This window comes from Zosterops lateralis (assembly GCF_965231275.1).
Source record: "Zosterops lateralis genome assembly, chromosome: 6".
Lineage (NCBI taxonomy): Eukaryota > Metazoa > Chordata > Aves > Passeriformes > Zosteropidae > Zosterops > Zosterops lateralis.
In genome coordinates, this window is record NC_139761.1 from 52,476,506 (window position 1) to 52,495,376 (window position 18,871).

At 46.4% G+C, this 18,871-nt stretch overlaps 1 protein-coding gene across 2 annotated transcripts; it reads left to right on the forward strand.

Moving 5' to 3' along the window:
* Nucleotides 1–5,545: 5,545 nt before the first annotated feature.
* ADM (adrenomedullin) lies at nt 5,546–7,608 on the forward strand (the record flags this gene model as incomplete). 2 transcript variants are annotated; one of them, XM_083864230.1, is made up of 4 exons in its annotated part: nt 5,546–5,726; nt 6,342–6,452; nt 6,705–6,845; nt 7,314–7,608. In XM_083864230.1, exons 2-4 carry the CDS (start codon nt 6,355–6,357, stop codon nt 7,606–7,608), a joined length of 534 nt encoding a protein of 177 aa, XP_083720356.1. In that variant the 5' UTR covers nt 5,546–5,726; nt 6,342–6,354. The 2 variants fall into 2 exon arrangements, with proteins under 2 accessions (XP_083720356.1, XP_083720355.1); XM_083864229.1 differs by having other exon boundaries at nt 5,585–5,726; nt 6,339–6,452.
* Between the last annotated feature and the right edge of the window lie 11,263 nt (nt 7,609–18,871).

Here is an 18,871-nt window from a genome sequence, read left to right on the forward strand (position 1 = left end):
CGGGGCTGGGCGGGGGCTGGGGCTGGGGCTGGGGCTGGGGCGGCCCGGCCCGGCTGTCCCGCGGTGCCGCTGCCCCGGGCCGCCCGAGCCGCCGCCGCTCCGCCGCCGAGGCCTCCTGTGGCAGCCCCCGCGGGCGGGGAGGGCTCGCCGGGGGAGGTCCGCGCCCCGCCCGCGCGGGGCTTTGTCTCCCCACAGCCTCCCCTGTGCGGCGGGGCCCGGGGGGCAGCGGGCCCGGCACGTTCCCCTCACAAAAGGCTCTGGCGGCGGGTCCAGCGCTCGGCGTGCCCGGGGAGGCGCGGGGGGTGAGCGGGGCCGCTCCTCGCCGCTCCAGCCGGGAGATGCCGGGCCGGCATCGCCCCGCCGAGGCTCCGCGGAAGTGGAAGGCGGCGGTGAGATAACGCCGGCCCCGCCAGCCCGGCCCGGGGAATCGGGATTGCGCTTCCACAACGTGTCCCGGCCCCGTTTGTCCGCGGTGTGCGGGCCGCCCCGCCGGGCCCTGGGGCGGTGCCCAGTGTCGGCGCGGGGGTCCCGGCCCCGGCCCCTCACACCGCACCCCGCCCCGAGCGGGCTGTGCTGCCGCTCCCCTGCCGGGGCCGGGCAGGACAGGGCAGGGCAGTGCCCGGCGGTGTCTCGGCCCTGTTGGCCCCGGCACGGGCAGTGGCCGCGGGGGCGCTCGGCGAGGCCCCGCCGGGAGCTGCCCTGGTGCTGTTTGTAACGTGGAGATGAGCCGGGCACTTTTTGTATCTCGGTGGGCTTTGCCAGCAGGCGCGGAGGATAAACGAGCGGACAGTACAGCGCTTGGGTAGCTGGCGGAGCCTGCCATAAACACTCCGATAAGGTTCTGTGTAGGTCCCGTTGGACAGCACAGGGAGAAGAAGCAGCAGCGCGGAGGACATGGGCGCACTCCAGCGAGGAGCAGTCGTGGGTACCGGGCTGGGTGTGGAAATGCAGCAAGCTGGATTCGCTCCTGATGATCCACCCTGACGAGGCACCCAGCAGATGGTCATTAGTGGTCTCCGAGGCATTTCTGCTTCAAACACGCCGTTCTTACACCTCTTAGCTGGGACGTCCTGATGAAGTGTCTTGCAGATAAGCCAGATGCAAACCGCTCAGGAAGCTTCAAGCTTGTGCCTTCTCAGCGGAGGGCAGAGGTTGACATCTCCTCGGAGCCATCGACTTCATGATTTAGCTGTTTTGAAGCAAAGGACATGTGTAAAGATCCAATCCTAATACATTTCCTTGTTAAGAAGTAAAGAAAAATGTGTAATATATACATCAAAAAGATCGACCATACTTTATGAGAAAGAGATGCACTCTGTGGGGTCAGTCACTTCTAGGTAGGAGTTAGGTAGGAATACCTTTGTTAGGTTGTGCTTAGGCATTTTGGTTGCAGGACACAACAACAGTTCTCAAAAGCAAAGAATAATGTTCTGTACAGCTTAAACCTGGAGGGAAAGTTTGAAGACACTAAGAAATTACCTAATTTGGAGCTGAAATAGGACCTTAGAATTATCATATCTTCACTCGTAAAAAGATTCAATATGCAATAACAAATCTCAATAGCAAAATCTCACTGCTCTTTTAACACAAGACCTTTAGCAGGAGAGATCACTCACACCTTTCCCAGGGCATTAATAAATGCTGGTTCAAGAGCAAGATGTTTATTTAGTGATTTCTCAATACTGCTAGTGCTCATTTTACAGCCTTGCTCCTTCTGCCATCTAGATCAGTACAGCCAAAGTTTATAAAACTTAGAAAGTTTGTAAGAAGTGGCACATCTTAAATAAGAAATAGGAAGTTCAGTTGAGCTTATTCATTTCACAGAATCACAGAATGGTTTGGGTCAGGAGGGATTTTAAAGATCATCTTGTTCCAATGCCCCTGCTAAGGGAAGGGGCACATTCCACTTGAGCAGGTGGCTCAGACCCATCCAACCACACCATGAACAGTTCCAGGGATGTGGCATCCACAACTTCTCTGTGCAACTTCCCTTAAGTATAGAGCAATCTTACATTCTCACAGGACAAGTGAGGAAGTGGAGCAGACACAGTGTCTGTTCGCCTGAATTCTAATGAACAGTAAACCTGAATGCTCATCCAGACTACCAAACCTCAATTCCCTCACCTGCAGCAGGGTATCCTGGCTCCTCACAGGTGGAGCAGGGGCTCACTGAGGACACCAAGGCACGGGTCTCAACAAGCCCCTAGTCATGTACTTACCCCAGGGGAAGAATTGCAAGGCTGCAGCCTCTCCAAGAGCCTGAAAGCACTCAAGGGACAATGTTGCCACACACATTGTGTACTTGCCAACAACAAGGTGTGAACACAATACCTTCTACAGTTCAGTCCTCCTTGAGAAAACAGAGAATCCACGCTCTGCCTGCAGTCTCTTTATCCAGTGTCACCCCACCCCATGCCAGAACAGGGGCAGCTATGACCCCGACCAGGCTTTCCCCTACCAATAGACATCCCCCGCTCACTTAAGAGGTTTTGTCTGGTGTCCTCCAACCTGTCAGACAAAGGCTCACCAAAGCACCTCCAACGGGACTACAGGAATGGAACCACCCCTTTGCCAGTGTGCCCTTGGCATGGAGAGAACTGGCTGAGTGCAGGTACTAACAGTAAGGCTTTCCTGTTTGGAGTTTGTTTGAGGTTTCAGATCATTCAGGGGCTGCCATTCTTCTACTAGTATTATCTTTCTGCTGATTTCATGCAGCCTGCAATACAATCAGGTCTATTCATACTCATGGCATATGAATTCAGAACAATTTGTTTAAACAAAGTGAAACATGCAAAGGCACTTTCCACTGGCTTCAAACAACAATTTTCTTCCATAATTAGCACAGAGTATTTGTCTCACACTCATTCCCCATTGATCCCCACAGATTTTAGACCTTTTCTTTAGGAATAAACCTCAGCCTGAATAAAATTCTCTATAAACAGCAACTCAACTTCACCATGTCCCTGCCAGAGCAGATACTTATTGAAAGGTCTTCTGTGCATATGGAAACACTGAGAGGCTGAATGGCACACCCAAGATAAGCAGTAATCAGGTCCAGGAGCTTGCTGCTCCTCCAGGCCACCATGGATGAGAGGGAGACCCTGCACTTCACATCACAGACTGATCTTGCTGGACTGCTTGGCATTGGCTCAGACTCACAGCTTGTGAATGATATTGCTATGGAACATTCTGTGCAACTGGGGTTTTTTTAAAGAAAGGAAATAACTATTTGTGGAATAATTTTTTAAAAAGTGGTCACTGTTACATCATAGTGCCAATTCAGTGACTATTGCTGATTTCCAAACTGTGTGAGAATGCAAGTTCATAGAAAAGCCAAAATGAGCATCTGAACAAAGAACATGATGTTTTGTGCTAGATTTGAACCAGCTTTACCTGCTGAAGCCCTTTCACAAATCACATCAGCAACAAACTCATCATTTATGTGTCAGAGTTTGCCACCTCGTGAATTTGCATGAAGTAATTTTGTATCACTGAGATGATAGTATGGAAGTCATGAGAGTTGTGTTACTACTGTTATTACTATTCCTAAATCAATGCAGGATTCTTTTCTGCATTGTTTGGCTAAGAGTATACAAAATACACTTCCCGTTTAAGCCAAGGATTTTAATGAGGGATTTTCCAGCATTTGAGGAAACGTGTGATTTTTTTTCTTTCTTTCTTTTTACTGGAATTGGAGACTTAATTTGAGTCAAAGCAATGCTTATCACATAAAATCCTGCCTTCTCATTCGAAAAAAAAAAAAAAAAAAAAAAAAGTTACATTCAGTTTCAACTTCTGCTAATCAAGGAAATGCTTGAACTCGCACGAGCTTGAGCTGCCTCATGAGGTCTCTAACCCCACTCACCGCGGGCTGATGCAGTGGAGCAGCCCTGGTCATGATACGGTCCCGTTCTAGACCACTTATTTTTCCATTTCTTCCTCCCCGTGCTTCCCCCCACCCCCCGCCAAGCCTCTGGCTGTGCGCGTTTGTGCTCCGGAGCGCGGTGCAGGGCGCGGGCAGCCGCGGAGCTGCGGGCGGGAGGGACAAGGACGAGCCCGGGGCAGCCCCGCCAGCCACCGCCGCCTCTCCGGGGCCGCCGCGCTCAGCCGGGCAGGTGCTGCGGGCAGCGGGTCCCCGTTCGCCCGGGAGCCGCGCAGGGGGCCCGGGGCAGAGGGGCGGCTGATGCCGGGGAGCGGCCACAAGGCAGTGCCGGCCCTCCCCGCCCGCCGGTGGTGGCGGCTCCCGGGCCAGCCCGTCCCGCACAGGTAGATGCCGGGGACAGAAGCCTCCAGGTGTCTGGACGCTGCTGGAGAGCGGGAGGGAGCACCTGAGACCGAAGGAGCCGTGCACAGGAAAGTTTCCGTCATCCCCCCGTACATACCTCTCCGGGGTGTTGTTAGACCCCGCGGTTATCGAGAAAGGCACAGTCACGAGCGCACACTCACTCACCTGACTTTTGAAACACTTCGCTTGGGGCAAGATGTGAGAGAAACCTCTCACCGGCTCATTCCTTCCTGCCGAGTGTCTCTCTGGCGCGGGGACCCGATGCTCCTGGGGCATTTCCCTCCCTGCATTCCCCGCAGAATTTGCGCCGCGACAAGCGGAGTCACGGTCCATCCGCTGCCGCCCTCCAGCACCCCCTGCGAAGCCGGACCGCCGCACTTCTGTAGCGTCACGGAGCACAGACGTTAAACACTAAAAAAAACCAACCCCAAGGTGGTCAGACTAAGGTTTTGCTGCTGGCCAGCCGGGAGAACGCTGTCAGAGACCCCGATGCTGCGCTGGTTCAGCTTTGTGGCCGGGAAGGAGCCGCGCTCACGCCCGTGGAGGTTTGAGGATTGGGAACTGCACAAGGCACGGCGGATCTTCCCCGGGCGCTGCAGTGACCCCGCGTTTGCCCCAAAGGAATACCGCTTGCTCTGTTCCAAGGCAAAGAAATGGGCTCTAACCTTCATCCGCCAAAACCATTTGAATCACGATCCATTTAAATCGATCAAGTAAATCAAATTCATTGTGTTAGATTAAAAAATGCACCCAAGTTGAGTCATAAATATTAATGATGACCGATTTGCCACCTCCTTACTTATGTAAAGAAGGCTCATTCCAGTTACTCATTATAAATCCACGTTGTCCAAATATGGGTTTATTTTTGGAACTTTGGTATTTGATGGATTTTCATGGATTTTGGAATGGACTGAACCTGGTTCCCATTCCTCTGCTTTCACCCACCTGAAGTTAAGATGTCTAGGATGAGAAATTATGCTACAGAGTGTGTATATATAGTTATATATTGGTGGTTAAAACGTCTGTCCCAAGTAAAACAGGCTGAGGGGCTCATCGGATTTTGCAAGTTGTGCCATGACTCAGAATCCTAAAAGCTGCCGTTATAATTAACAAAATACCAAGGGGGTTGTTCAAGATAATTTTCAATAATCCTCTTATCCCCCCCCCCCCCCCCCCCCAGTGTTGCCCCCAATCCAGGTCAGAATGCTCGAAATGTGGGGGTGGGGTGGGGGGGTGCCAGAAGAGAGATCGCCCGGCCACGCCAAGGTCCACCCACTTCTGAGCGCTCTATAAAAGCGAGCAGTGGAGAGCAGAGCTCAGCAGTGATTACTTCACACACACACACACACACAAAGGAGGAGTTCTCGCTCCTCAGGAAACCCTGCAAGCTCGGATCGCTACTACAAAAACATTTGTCTCAGTGGATTATCCTCACTGTCAGGTAAGGACTGTTTTTTTTTGTTGTTGGTTTTTTTTTTTTTTTTTCCCTCCGTCCTTGGCAACAACAAAAGATTCGGGGAGGTGGAACGCAAGTAAAATCCTACTAAATTTGGACTGTTTTGAAGAGTTTGGAGTTATGCTGCGGAGTCTTGCACTGGCTCTTGGCATCAGCTGCAGTTTACAACATAAGATCCAGAACTAGCTTGTTCTGCGTGTGAAGTGGGAAGAGGAGCTATCAGGGAATAAACTTCCCGGCAGCAAAACACTTGCTGGAGTTTGGAAACGATGCGTCCGATAGCCAGCTCTCTCTAATCTTAAGGGTTTGCTAAATCCTAGCGCAAGCCGCTGGGGGTATTCTGGAAATCCTGCTGGTTTGCAGCCGCCTCTGCAACTAAACTCTCTACAAACGTAAACTTTGGAGGCTCTGTTATTTACTCTGTGATAAGTTGTTGAGCAAATATTAGCCTCTGGTTCATATCAGACACAAAGTCCCCGGTAGCCTGGGGGCTCTGCGAGGGAAGGAGCTCCTCTCCGGAATGACCAGGAATACGGGACAGTCCTTACTTGACTTTTATTAGCAAGCATGCTTATGGTTCTTCTCTTTTCCCTCCAGCAGGAGCCCAGCCAGAATGAAACTAGTTCACGTAGCCCTGCTCTATCTCGGCTCTGTGACCTTCCTCGGGGTGGATGCTGCAAGGGTGGACGTAGCGACAGAGTTCAAAAGAAAGTGAGTATCGGAGCGCGCCCTCCTGCCAGCGCCCCGCGCCCGGCTCCGGGCCATTGGATTCCCTGCGGGAATTGCTCAGCTCCTTAAAGGCCTCGTGCCCTTTCAGCAAACACTGGGGGGAGGGGGGGGGGGAAATAAAAGAAAAAAAAAATCGGCGCTGGCAAAGATTTTCGCCCCTCGAATTATTTGGTTTGGCTCCCGCCCTGCAGACTTGCGATAACAGGCTCTCCTCTTCCCTTGCGCTCCTTTCAGATGGACGAAATGGGCACTAAGCCGAGCCAAGCGGGACGTGAAGCCCGCGGGAGCGCTCCGGGGGCTGGGGGCCGCCGCCGACGTGCTGCCTCTCGTACGCACCCAGGACGTGAAGGAGGAGTCCCGAGTCTCGCCTCCCAGGTAAATTGCAGTCCTTCCTGGGCTCGGGCACTTGCTGGGGGCAGTGGGAAGTTTCGGGGTCCCCTCGTTTCCGGGCGTTTAGGGTTATTCTCGCTGTAGATCCTCCCCGCCCCAGAGGCAGGTCCTGCCCGGGCTGCGCATCGCGCCGAGAGCAGCCTCCCGCCTTCCTCTCCCCGCGCTCTTCAGCTGGCGGGAGATAGCAGCGCCTTTGCTGCGAAACTGAGATATAAATAGTAACTCGAGCCCTGGATGCATAGGAGTCACAGCCGTAGACCGGCGGGGCCTCTCCTGGCAGGGCAGCGCGCTCAGCTCCGCGCTCCCGGCGCGGGCACGGCCGGGGCTGCTGGGGCAGCTGGGCACCGCCGGGACCAGCCCGTCCCCGGCCTAGGGGGTCCCTGCCTTCTCCTTCCCCTCCTCCGGGCCCCCCCTGCGCTCCTCTCATGCCCGCTCTCCTCTCTCTCCCTGCAGCAACGGGGAGGATGCTCGCATCCGCGTCAAGCGCTACCGCCAGAGCATTAACAGATTCCAAACAAAGGCGTGCCGCTTCGGGACGTGCACGGTGCATTGGCTGGTCGACGAGCTCCACAGGGCGGCCGTCAACGACAGGAACGATGCCGCCCCCCCAAACAAGATCAGCCCCCGGGGCTACGGCCGCCGGCGGCGTTCCCTGCCCGAGCTCCGCGGCCCAGCGCGCTCCCCCCGCTCCGGGCGGCGCCCACGGACGCGCCGGGCGCAGCCCCTCGGCCCCGTCCTCGGAGTCTGAGCGCCGCAAGAGCCGGCCGAGGCCGCCTCGACGGATGGACTGAGGCTCGGGCTGAGATCCGCCAGGATTCGCGGAGAGCGCCTGCCCGGGCGGGACCCGGCGCGCCTCCGCGGGGGAGCTGAGAAGGGCAGCGGACGCTGCGCCCCCCGCCCGCCACGGACTCTGGCCCTCCCCGGGCCGCCAAGGCACCGCCGCTGCTCCCATCGCCGCCCTCCCGCGCCCCGCCGCCCCGAGGAGGGGATGCTCAGGGGGGACCCGCCGGTGGGCGACGGGCCCAGGGCTCGCCCTCGGCCCCCGAGGGTTGGAGGGGGCGCGCCAGCCGTGGGCAAGGACTGGCCGCCCACATCTGCTCTACCCTCTGCGTTATGTGCACCCGGCAGGGAATCGGACACTCATTAGTCCCTGCGGGGACTGCGATATACTTGAACGTCACAGAGAGGAAAAGTGCAATTGTACGTGGTTTTTGTTAATTATAAGTGCGGTGTGTGTGGATCACGAGATATGCATTGGTATTTAAGATTGTTCTGTGTCATGTCTTTTTTTTTTTTTTTTTGAAAAAATATATTTTATTTTTATACGGTTTATATATATATATATATATATATTGCATAAGGGCATTTTAAAACATTGTATCCCCTCTATTTTTCATATCGTGAATGTCAAACGTTAAACTCTTTTTCCATACCTTTTTTTTTATCTTGCATTCCAGACTGGTGAAAGATATAGAGAATGTATCAGCTGTTCTCCATGGGTAATATGTGAAATAAAATAAACACAATTACATAAAACACTTCAGTTATGTTGTCTTTAGTGGGGGCAGCGGTCAAGATGAATCATTTCTCACTGTGTTAAGTCCTACTCATGCCAAGCTAGAATGGCAATCCTGGGACAGAACAAAACCCTTCCCTTGCAGACTTTGTTAGTAGCCACCTTATCTCATCAAATGGTGTAAACTCTGAGCCAGAAATGCATCCTAAAATTCCAGGGCAGGTCTGTCAAGAAGGCTCTAAGGCTCTTTTCTGCCCACACGTTCAAGCCAGGGCTGAAACGTGTCACAGCTTGGATTGATCGTGCAAGTTTATTTTTTGCCCTAATTAATCAGAGAAACAACTGCACACTTCAACATTGCACAACAAAGTAACAGATTTATTGAGGCAGCACGTTCCAAAAATGGTCATGGCAGCTTCCAAGGTTATTTATGTTGAAGGATTTCCTGGGCCACAGTTCAGGTTAAAGTTAAATGGTGACCGGTTCAATGCGGGGAGAACATTTTGGATAAAAGCTTAGCATGAGGGATTTTGTTGTTTTGTTCTTTTTTGTAGTTTTGTTTTCTTCTCTCTCTCTTTTTTATTTTTTTTTTAACAAATTCCAAGCACAGACCAGAAAACAAATGTGAAACTGAACCTTATTAATGCACCACCAGCACCATCTATTGGTGGCTTCTCCTTGCACTCCAAGAAAACAACCCTAAAACCTAAACAAGTGTATTTAAATAACTTCTTGGGCAAAACGTAGCATTTCCTCTATTTTACCATATCTCTGAACATGTAACAGTTAACATATACAGGAGAGGACTGGGGAACAGCAGAACTCAATGCCTGTAGAATAAATGAAATGGGTATTCAAAATTTTTTTTAATTCCTCAAGAACATATATTTACAAGAAAAATTGAAAAGAACTGGCAATGACACCTTTCCAGGAAAACTGCTGCAAAAACCTTGGGTAGGGATCTAGTGATGAGACACTTGGCATGTATTAATGATTTTTCTTTCCAAACTTTGAAGTTCTGCTCAGAATTTTAGTTACTTTCTAAGCACTTTCAACTAAGATTTTTGAAATCCTGACAGTGGATTTTCCACTTAACATTATTTAAACAAAGAAAATCAAAGATAATTACCCTTTGCCAGTTTTAATTACCTGTTTGTTAACAGCTGGAAGAGAATTTACCTGTCTCCTGCCAATGGCCTTTCTGATCCAGATTTTGCAAGATGTAAGGGATGACACAAATGCATAGTCTTCAGTGCAGGGTATAGCTGCCAGCTGAGAAACAAGCATGTGGCTGTTCTCACACCATGGAAAACCTGGAAATTAGAATTGTTGCTGTTACAAGTTCGTTGTGTTTGCAGTGAGAAACTACAATGTGTAGGTGAAAGCATGATCCTACTTAATGTATACAGCACAAGAAAACAATGGCAACAGAACCATCCAATTTAATAGCTACAACGTTTTCCTTATAAGTTCCACAGTTAGTATTTTTGCCATCTACATTTGGGACAGAAGGCTGGATTGAGCTACAGTGTGGTTAAGTATGTACTTGGCAACTAGTTCCTTTTGTTTATATTGATCCTCTTTCTTAATTTCCTGCCAAAACCCCCATAGAGCACCTTTTCTTCCCTCCTTTCCTCTTCACTGGTGGAAAACACTTCACTCAAAGCTGAAAGACCCTGCCCTGAACCAGACAGGGCTCCAACCAGCCAGCTGGTGCAGGATGGCATAGTTCTGACCTGGCTGGAGTTTAGGAAGTGCAACTTGTGTTTGGAAGGACCAAGAGCACCACCTGCCGCGCCTGTAAGGAGAAACAAAACCCTGCAAAAAATAGCAACCAAAGAAAAGAAAGACTGGGCTTTTTTAGTTCCCTCCATTCCCCCACCAATCTTTGAAACCTTGTGTTTTAAAGCACAAACACTGCTGAAGGAAACATGTTAGACAGTAGTGAGCAGCCCAAAGATGGCACACTCTTTGAGTGTAAAGAGCAGACAAGGAAACCCTGGAAACACAATGTCAGTGGATTTTGGCTAACCTAGGCTTGATAAGCTAGAGGAGAATGGCAGAGCAGGAGAATGCAGGCAGGGAATCTTCCATACCCATACACCGTGCCCCAGTCTCAGTTCCAGGGTTTATAAGGGGTAGACTGTATCAAGACAGCATCCTCTCTTTCCTCTCTTTTCATCCATTTCTGCACCACTCCCAGGTGTGAATTGCCCAGGTGAAAGCTCTTCCTCCTGCCCAAGCAGGGAATGACATTGAAAAAACCTGCTGAAGCATCTTTTCACTTCATCCTATAAAGCAAAATGAATGCTTAAATAGTGGCTGAAATTCATCCATGATCTATATTAAATTCTCTGAGAAGTGTAAAGATTTGAGGTTTCAGGGAGAACAAGACTGTGAAACAGTCCATGCAAGTGAGCATCCTCCTGTAATGGTAGAAGTTCAAGAAGAACTCTGCACTTAAGTCAAAGCCAGCTTATGCTGTAATGTGACAGATGAGAAGTGGAAGATGTCATCAAATGCCTGCAAAATCAGGAGTATCTGTTTACACACCACCTTAGTTAAAATATTCGTTTCTAAGAACAGTCTGGTGTCCCATAGGACAGTATTTCAAAGGCTGCTAAAAACATGACTCGAATTTCAAACAGAGTTCTAAATTAAAATTAAGTTTTGCAATGGTAAATATGTATTGGAGCAGGAATTCATCCTTGTCCACCAGTCTGTTCAAGAGCAGATGCCAAAGGAGTGGTCACCATTCTCAGCACAGCCTCCGCAGTGAAGTGTCAGAAGAGTTCATGCAATATTCTTTGAGTGATTACTGTGTTTTGTACCTACCCTAGGGACACCCTATGGCAGACAAAAAAATTCTTCGCTATAGACAATTTTTCATTACCAAAATGTACTCCAAAGGCTATTTTTATTTCAGAAAGATTTTTGGGCTTTATTATTAGTCCTATATGGAATGATGGCAAGGTGCCTAAAATGCTGATATACAAGCACTTCCCCACGAAACCCTAGTGCAGGTCCCCTAACCTGGAAGAGGAAGACAAAATTATTTTTCTTTCTCCAGTTGGTACCACAGAATTTCCTTTAAGCAGCCATGTCACGTGAACAACCGCAAAAATTGTTTGTTCTCCATTACATCAGAAAGTGGTCAGAATCCTTCCACTGTTACCTAGGAACAACTTCTGCTGCATCCAAAAAGTAGAGACACTGGTGTACTTTCAGATGATTATCAAAATCTGCAAAGCATCTCGGTCCGTGCTAAGAAGAACTGCAGTCAGGTGCCAGATATAAACTCTTTCTGCAAGCACAATGACAGAAAGGGGAATACTAATGAATACTTTGGCACATATGAAGCCTTTTCTGGCTCATTGAGTACCCAGAGGACAGCAAGTCATAATTAAAGCCAATAATGGCAACTCCAGACAGCCATCCAAATAGTTTCCTTGTGCCGTCAATTCACCGTTTCATATTATCTCACATCATACTTAAGCAGTGTAGAGCACACAGGCATCAGGAGAAAGAATTCCAGCATGACTGAGTACAACCAATAAGTAAATCCAATTATGCGTAAATAAAATTTGTTTATTGCATTCACAAGGCTTTGCTTTTATTATCCAAATATTTTTTAAGGAACAGGGCTTTTTTCACCAAATAATTTGTGTCAGCTTTGAAATAGTTTTAATTTTTAAATACTTAATTCTTTGGAATGAGGCCATGTATCCTTCATGAGAAGCAGGAGCATAATTTGTTCATGAGGTAAAGAACTTTGCTATGTAAAAGCCTTTTTACTACGAGCTATGTACACTAGTCAAAATGCTTTGTAATGTCTCCAAATGAAAAACAAATGGTCCCATTAAGACCAGAATCAATGTTAATGATTTGATAAGACTGGAGTGTTTTGCATGCAACATTCCCAGCAAACACAACAGCAGTGAGGATGCCAAATGAATTTTTTTTTTTTTTACTTATTTTTGATTCCATGATAACTTTTACAAAATATTTAACTAGACCTCCTTGAGTCTCTCATCCACTTACAAAATCCTGGGGTTTTCCAAAGTCAAGAGAGGTCTTTCTGCCCTCTGAAGGCACATATTTCGTAATAAATTCTGACTTTAGAATAGGTTTGCAAAACAAGTATTCTTCCAATACTTTATGTAAGTTGTCACTTCTTTGAAGATTACATGCAACTTTTCCATCAGTTAGAAAAAGGTTTATATTTTCTTCATACTTTTCTAACATGGTGTAAAAACAAACAAACAAATGTCTGGGTCTTAATCTCTGATGTCCAGCAGTATGGGCAGAAAGGGGAGAACAAACAAACCGGATCTTATCTGTTAGTTCAGGAGCAGACTGAGCTGCTCATCAAACAAACACATTCATTGTCCTTTTAAGAGGTGGTTACTGTGACAAGAGTTCCACGAAGCTGAATCACTCCGAGGCTGACAGGCACCGTGTAATTCACCCCACCACTGTTACAGCTCAGCACAGAAGGGTGTGTGGGCTCCTCATCATTTCCCCTGACGTGACCCAGCTCTGGTGTCTCTCTGCTGGAAAGCACCAAACTCTCAGAGGCCACCACACTTCCCTGCCTGTCCACAAGGGCTCAGGAGCAGGTCTGAGCTGCACACTGGAAGAGGACAGCCGCACCTTGTAAAATATGGCTGTTTTCTTTGGAGACAAGGGAAAAGTGAAGGATTTTAAGTCACTTTTTCTAAGTAATTTTTTTCCCCGAGGCTGTGTAGCCCTGCATCTCATTCTGCATAAGGAACACATTCATAGTCTGGCCTTTATTGATAAACAACATGAAAAATATGTAACTGGCATATATCATTAGTCTTCTTACTGCCTACAGACATCAGACATGCTGGTGTGATGAACTTGGGAGCCAGACAGGAATCTTAGCACCAAATCCCAGGCCTGAGACTGATCCCATCTAATTGAAACAAAATTCTTATGGACTTCAGCAGGAAGAAAATCTAAGCTCCAGCTTTCTTTCAAAAACATGTCTATTTTTATACTAAAAGACTGTATTGTAAATTTTGCTTTATACTTCATTTATTCCCAATTCCTGGTTTTGAACACTGAAGAAACCACTAAAATATTCAAGTAAGGAATAGAATCCCTGTCAAAAAGAAGGAACAAAAATGCAGACTCTCCAGTCAATCTGAAATGAGTTCAGCAATGTATGCTTATTCCTGCTGCTCTAAGTGGATGTGGTGCTGCTGGCAGCGACAGCTTCAGCAAACATACATGTGTCAAGTGCATCACTAAATGTGTTCATGAGCAGGGATGGAATCCCAGAAACTTACAGTGCTCTTGTCCAAAACCCAGACTTCATTTTTTATTTAATGCAGTAGGATTTTGGACTGTTTTAAACACTAAGACTTTATATAGCAGCATTTCCTTCCTCTTCTTTTTCCTCTTTATGTTTTTTTTTTTTTTAAATCTTGCTACCTATTTTGAAGTGTTGGAAAAGGATGTATCTGGACAGCTCAAGTGAGAGAGGAATTCCATAGCTCACAGCAGAGACTGGCAGTCAATCAAAGTGCACACATCAGCCTTTTGTTATAACATTTGCAAAAGGCCACCAGTATCTGTTTAATGAAGGATATAAAGAGATTTGCACAAAGAAGTGAGTCCTGCAGAGATGATGATGATTTACTGAGAAATAATTTATATCCTCTCATCCCAAACTGATTTCATTAACTCCTGGTAGTGGGGGGAAAACAACCCCTTATGTTACAAGTGCACGAGGGCCAACAAACCTGATTTATTGTCTTAACCACACTGCAAGACAGACAGAAACAAATGATACGTTTTTTCCATGGAATGTTGTTAGAGTGTGTGCACGAAGATATTTTCCTTCTCCTGGTGCTTCTGTACAACTTTGCTGCCATCTGCTGCCTCCTGAAGACAAACAAATCACTCTAAAATGAGAGCTGGATGCCAATGGCATGGAGCTGCTGCCAGTGGGGAGGAAGGCCTGGCTTTAAAAGTGTTTTATAGCTGCCCTGGGGTGGTTACTCAATATGCTGAGTAAGGCAGACACTCAGATTTTTCATTCCTCCTGAGCTTTACTCAGAAAAAGCAGGAACAGCACAATACCTTTACATATTCCAAGGAGATGGATAAAGGAATGATCCTGATACCATTTTTGCCACTCTGGGCTACCAAGACGACAGTAGTAGCATTGTTTGAGAAAATAGTGTTTTCAAGGTGTGACATGAAGAGATAAAAGGAGAACATTGGCTCCTGTGCTGCAGGAAGGACCCATTTATTGAAGAGTAAAGAAGGCTGAAGTTGGCAAAGACCAGTAGTGCCTTTTCAGGAGAACTCGTGATCAGAAAGATGTGAACATGCTCTTCATTTCTACACAGAGAGCTCTTTCAAAGGCAGGAATCAGGACAGTGTGCTGAGTCAGACTGACATGTTTCTCTACCTCAGGCATAAACAACACTATCTCAATAGCAGTCAGGTATGAGCTGTCATCTTCCATGACCAAAGAAATGAAGTTGTACACCTAACTGTTACAAACAGAAGGGATTATTTTCAGAAAAAAAAAATCATGCTGGATTGAAATGACAGTTGTGTTTACATAATTATGTAACTTATACACACTTAATAAAATACAAGTATTTTTATTTAAATGAATGGCATGCTGCAAAATGTTTTCATTATAACATATAATCCAAAAACACTTACAGAAGAAGGAAGTATCATATCTGGTATGAAATACTGCTTCAAATTCTACCTGAGAAAACTAGAGACATTAGAAATGGCTTTTAAGAGATTGTAAAGCTCTCCTGGCTGATATGAGGTATTTTTAAATATTATTTTTAATCCTGCTGAGTAACTCAACCGGGCATTGAAAAATGGACCATCCATCAATATATTTCTTTCCATCTCTATGACTGTAGAGTTTCCTCAAAAATTATATCCTGTATGATGCTGATATAGAAGATTCAACCCTTTGTTCATAATGGGTTTAAAATAAGTAGTTGAAATGGTTTGGAATCAGTTCTGGTAAACTTTGCTCTCCCCTGGATACACATTGATTCACTAGTTGAGGCACACCACGGCCCTACAGCCAGGACATTACTTCAGGGGCTTCGTATAGATCATGGAAACACAGAAACATAGAGAAGTAAACACACCTGCCCAGGATTGAGAAACAGGCCTGCTGTCACCTCCAGGGCATGGCATCAGTAATAACCCTGCAACCCACACATGTGTCAGCCCTCTTGCATTAAAGCCTGGAGAGCACTGGAGGAGGCTCCCAAGTGAACAAGGACACTGAGACCCTAAAGGGGAACACCAGCAGCCAGGGCACCCTTCCTTCAGTCCTAGGACAAAGGCCTGTGCAAAACCCAGTCTAAACAGTCCTTCCACAACAAATAGTTGCTAGGGTATTCCAGATTTCAGTCAAATTAGTATTTTGAAATAGTACCCTTTATATATAAGTATGTCTGGAGAGGGTTTCAAAATGCTATTTCAAATTCTGTTATAGATCTAGTTTTGTTTTCCAGTTGGATTCCATTTTGTTTTCTGACTAAAACCATGGCACTTTGAAGCCACCAGTTGCTAAATTAGACTGGATTTTAACTCTGACACCTCTCATGTACTCAAGGTAAATGGGACTGGAGAGAAAAAAAAGTCAGTGATGGAGAAAATGACTGGAATTGTGTGATAGGCCACATCAGAGATCCTGAGGGAGAAAAGTGACCTTCCAGCTCAGTGTCCAGCAGCAGCAAGAAGTCAGTATTTGGATATCATCAGGAAGGGTCCAGAGAATCATTAAGGTGGTTGGTAAGATGAATGAATGTGAAGTGTGACTCATCAAACCCTGCAATATTACAACGGGGGTGTGGGGGGGTAGGAGGCAGCCACTGAAACCAGCAGGGGACTGGTATCCCAGATAACTGTACCAAAGCAAATGCTACAGGCAATAGGCAGAGGTGTGCTCCTTAATCCAGTGATGCTGGAAGAGTATGAGAACAGACCACAGGAAGTGGCCAGGTCCCCACAATGTCCCTAGACAGCATCTCCTTTCACTGCAGGAGACTGGCCCAGCACATTGGCCCAGACAGGCTGTTCTAACCCAGTCAGGCACTTCTGTGTTGTCCTGAATAAAGGCCCTGTGTTGAGCATCCCCTCCATACAGGAAAAGCCACTCTGTTGTGCTGTACTGAGAAGGTGAATGGTGGCTGTGCTGTAGCAGATGACTGGGAAAACTGGCTAATGAGGGTGTATGGGGTTAGAAACACACTTACACCATAACAGATACCAACAGGGCTGTTCAATCTGTGTGCCCACACACCCTCCAGCAGAAGCCTGCAACTCTCTAGGACTGAAAGGTTAGAAGAAAGTCACCTCTTCTCAGTTAGGCCTTGCAGTGCAGGAAAAAAAAGGCTCAGAATCTCTGGAGGCAGAACTGAAGAGTCAGTAATTGTTACTACTGTTGCAAGTACTTGGGAAGATTATAGAAACAACTGTTTAACTACTTCAAAAGTGCTGCAGGACAGAATAAAACATATTAAGAGGAACTATTCTAGCCATGTTCTGCTTTCTCTTAATCGCTGCTTGTTTATGAACAGTGTTTCGGTCCTTCTTGTCAACCACTGTAGCAAGAGAGAAACCACTTCTTTTGGCTTCAGTTGAGAAGAGAAGAGGTCTGGGACATGCTCTATAGCTTAAATGAATGATTCAATAGAAAAAAACCGCACAGGTAAGAAGCTTCTTATTTGCTTTCATGTGTCTTGCATATTCTTGAAGGCACAATTTTTTGTTGATTAAGGGTTTTACTTTTACCCTTTTTTCTTACCAGCCTCTCTGCCGATGAAGGATGAATAGGGAAAGTGTTGACCTTTCTCTCTATGTTCCAGTTAATAAATACAAATAACACTTTCTTGTATCTGTGCCCAGTTTGGATAAAACACAGTCTGATAGATACTGTATCCCAGATGTTACATCTGATAATTAGGCAGCTTTAAAATGTAACATAGCTGAATGTTATTAAAACAACTAAAATAAAATTAAACTTTCATCCCTGTCATATATTTTTTTTCTGCAGGAAAATGCAGGTTTTGCCTTGAAAAGGTCAGAGTTAAAAAGAAGCATAATAATGTAGAGGAAGGTAACTTTGAATTCTAGGTTTTCTGTATTAAATACTTTTCAATAAAGTCCTCATTAGTTGCCTATCATATGCAAAACAGCCAGTTGGTGAGCTCTGTTGCTTTTGTACATTCTAACACACTTCTAGCATGATCCAGAAAATCCAGGCAAGGGGTAATATATGTGATTATATGACTTGTTATCTTAAATGGTTTCATATGTGGTATTTGCTCCAGTTATTTGACATGACTCAAGTTGACCTCATTGTTTGTATGTTTGAAAGGGAACAATTATGCAACTACTAAATGGTATGGAAGACAGCAGTGCCACATGAGACAGGAAACAAAATAGGAATGCGATGTCAACTAAGCTGTCAAAATGTCTGACACCAACATAACAAGTTTATTTTCTTTGTATGGTCCTCTACTACGGAGTAATGAAAAGCTAACATTCATGCTGTAAATCTGGATTAATCATGACAACTTGTAGCTCTTATTGTCATTTGGAACCTACAATTTTTGTGGTTCTTTGTATATTTTCAGACAAGTTCTGCATTTGCCAGAATAACAAAAAATAGAATTACTAAAGGAGGCAACAGTGGCACTAAAAATAGCATTTTATGACAATGCTGTCAAATGATAACATACATAAAATGATGCACATGTATCTCAAGTTACAAAATCTTTGTGTCTACTTAATGTGAGTTTGGCAACATCCTATGGAGTATGTTGAAGCAAGTACATCTTCAGTTTTATCAGTGGTTTACAAAAAACACTGATGAAATAACATAGCATTAGTTAAAACTGAATAAGATGCAAACACTATAACTTTCTTGCTAGCACTGACCTACTTCTTAAAAAGCATTTGTATTAACAAGTTAGAAAATGAAGGATGGAAGGGTCCTGGAAAATTCACTGGTATCTATTTAATCTGGTTTTCAAGTCCTTTATTTCAGTTTTCCTGGCAGCTCTTTCACATTTTTGTAAGGAAAAGCACGTAACATCTTATGAAACTGCAGGGCGTCCTCTGAAAACTATTTTGCTTGATTTCAAACCACCTTAAAGCCTTTACAGAGGTTAGAGAACAAGGACATCCTATTGCTCTGCAGCCTCTGACTCCAGTCTCCTCTTACCCAACATGAGTAGGCAGTGAGTGAGTGGCTGGCCAGCACCCAGCTGGACCAGCACAGCGTGCTGGGGCTCCAAGGTGAGCGCTTCCTGCCGACTCTGAAACGAACCAGCTCAACCAGGATTGCCACAGGCTGCTGAAGATACCTCAGGGCAGTGTTAAACCATTCCATAATTAAAGAGTTTATTGGGCATTTGATACTGATCCCACACCTGAGGAATTGTGTATGGTATTCCCTAGTTCTTCCTCC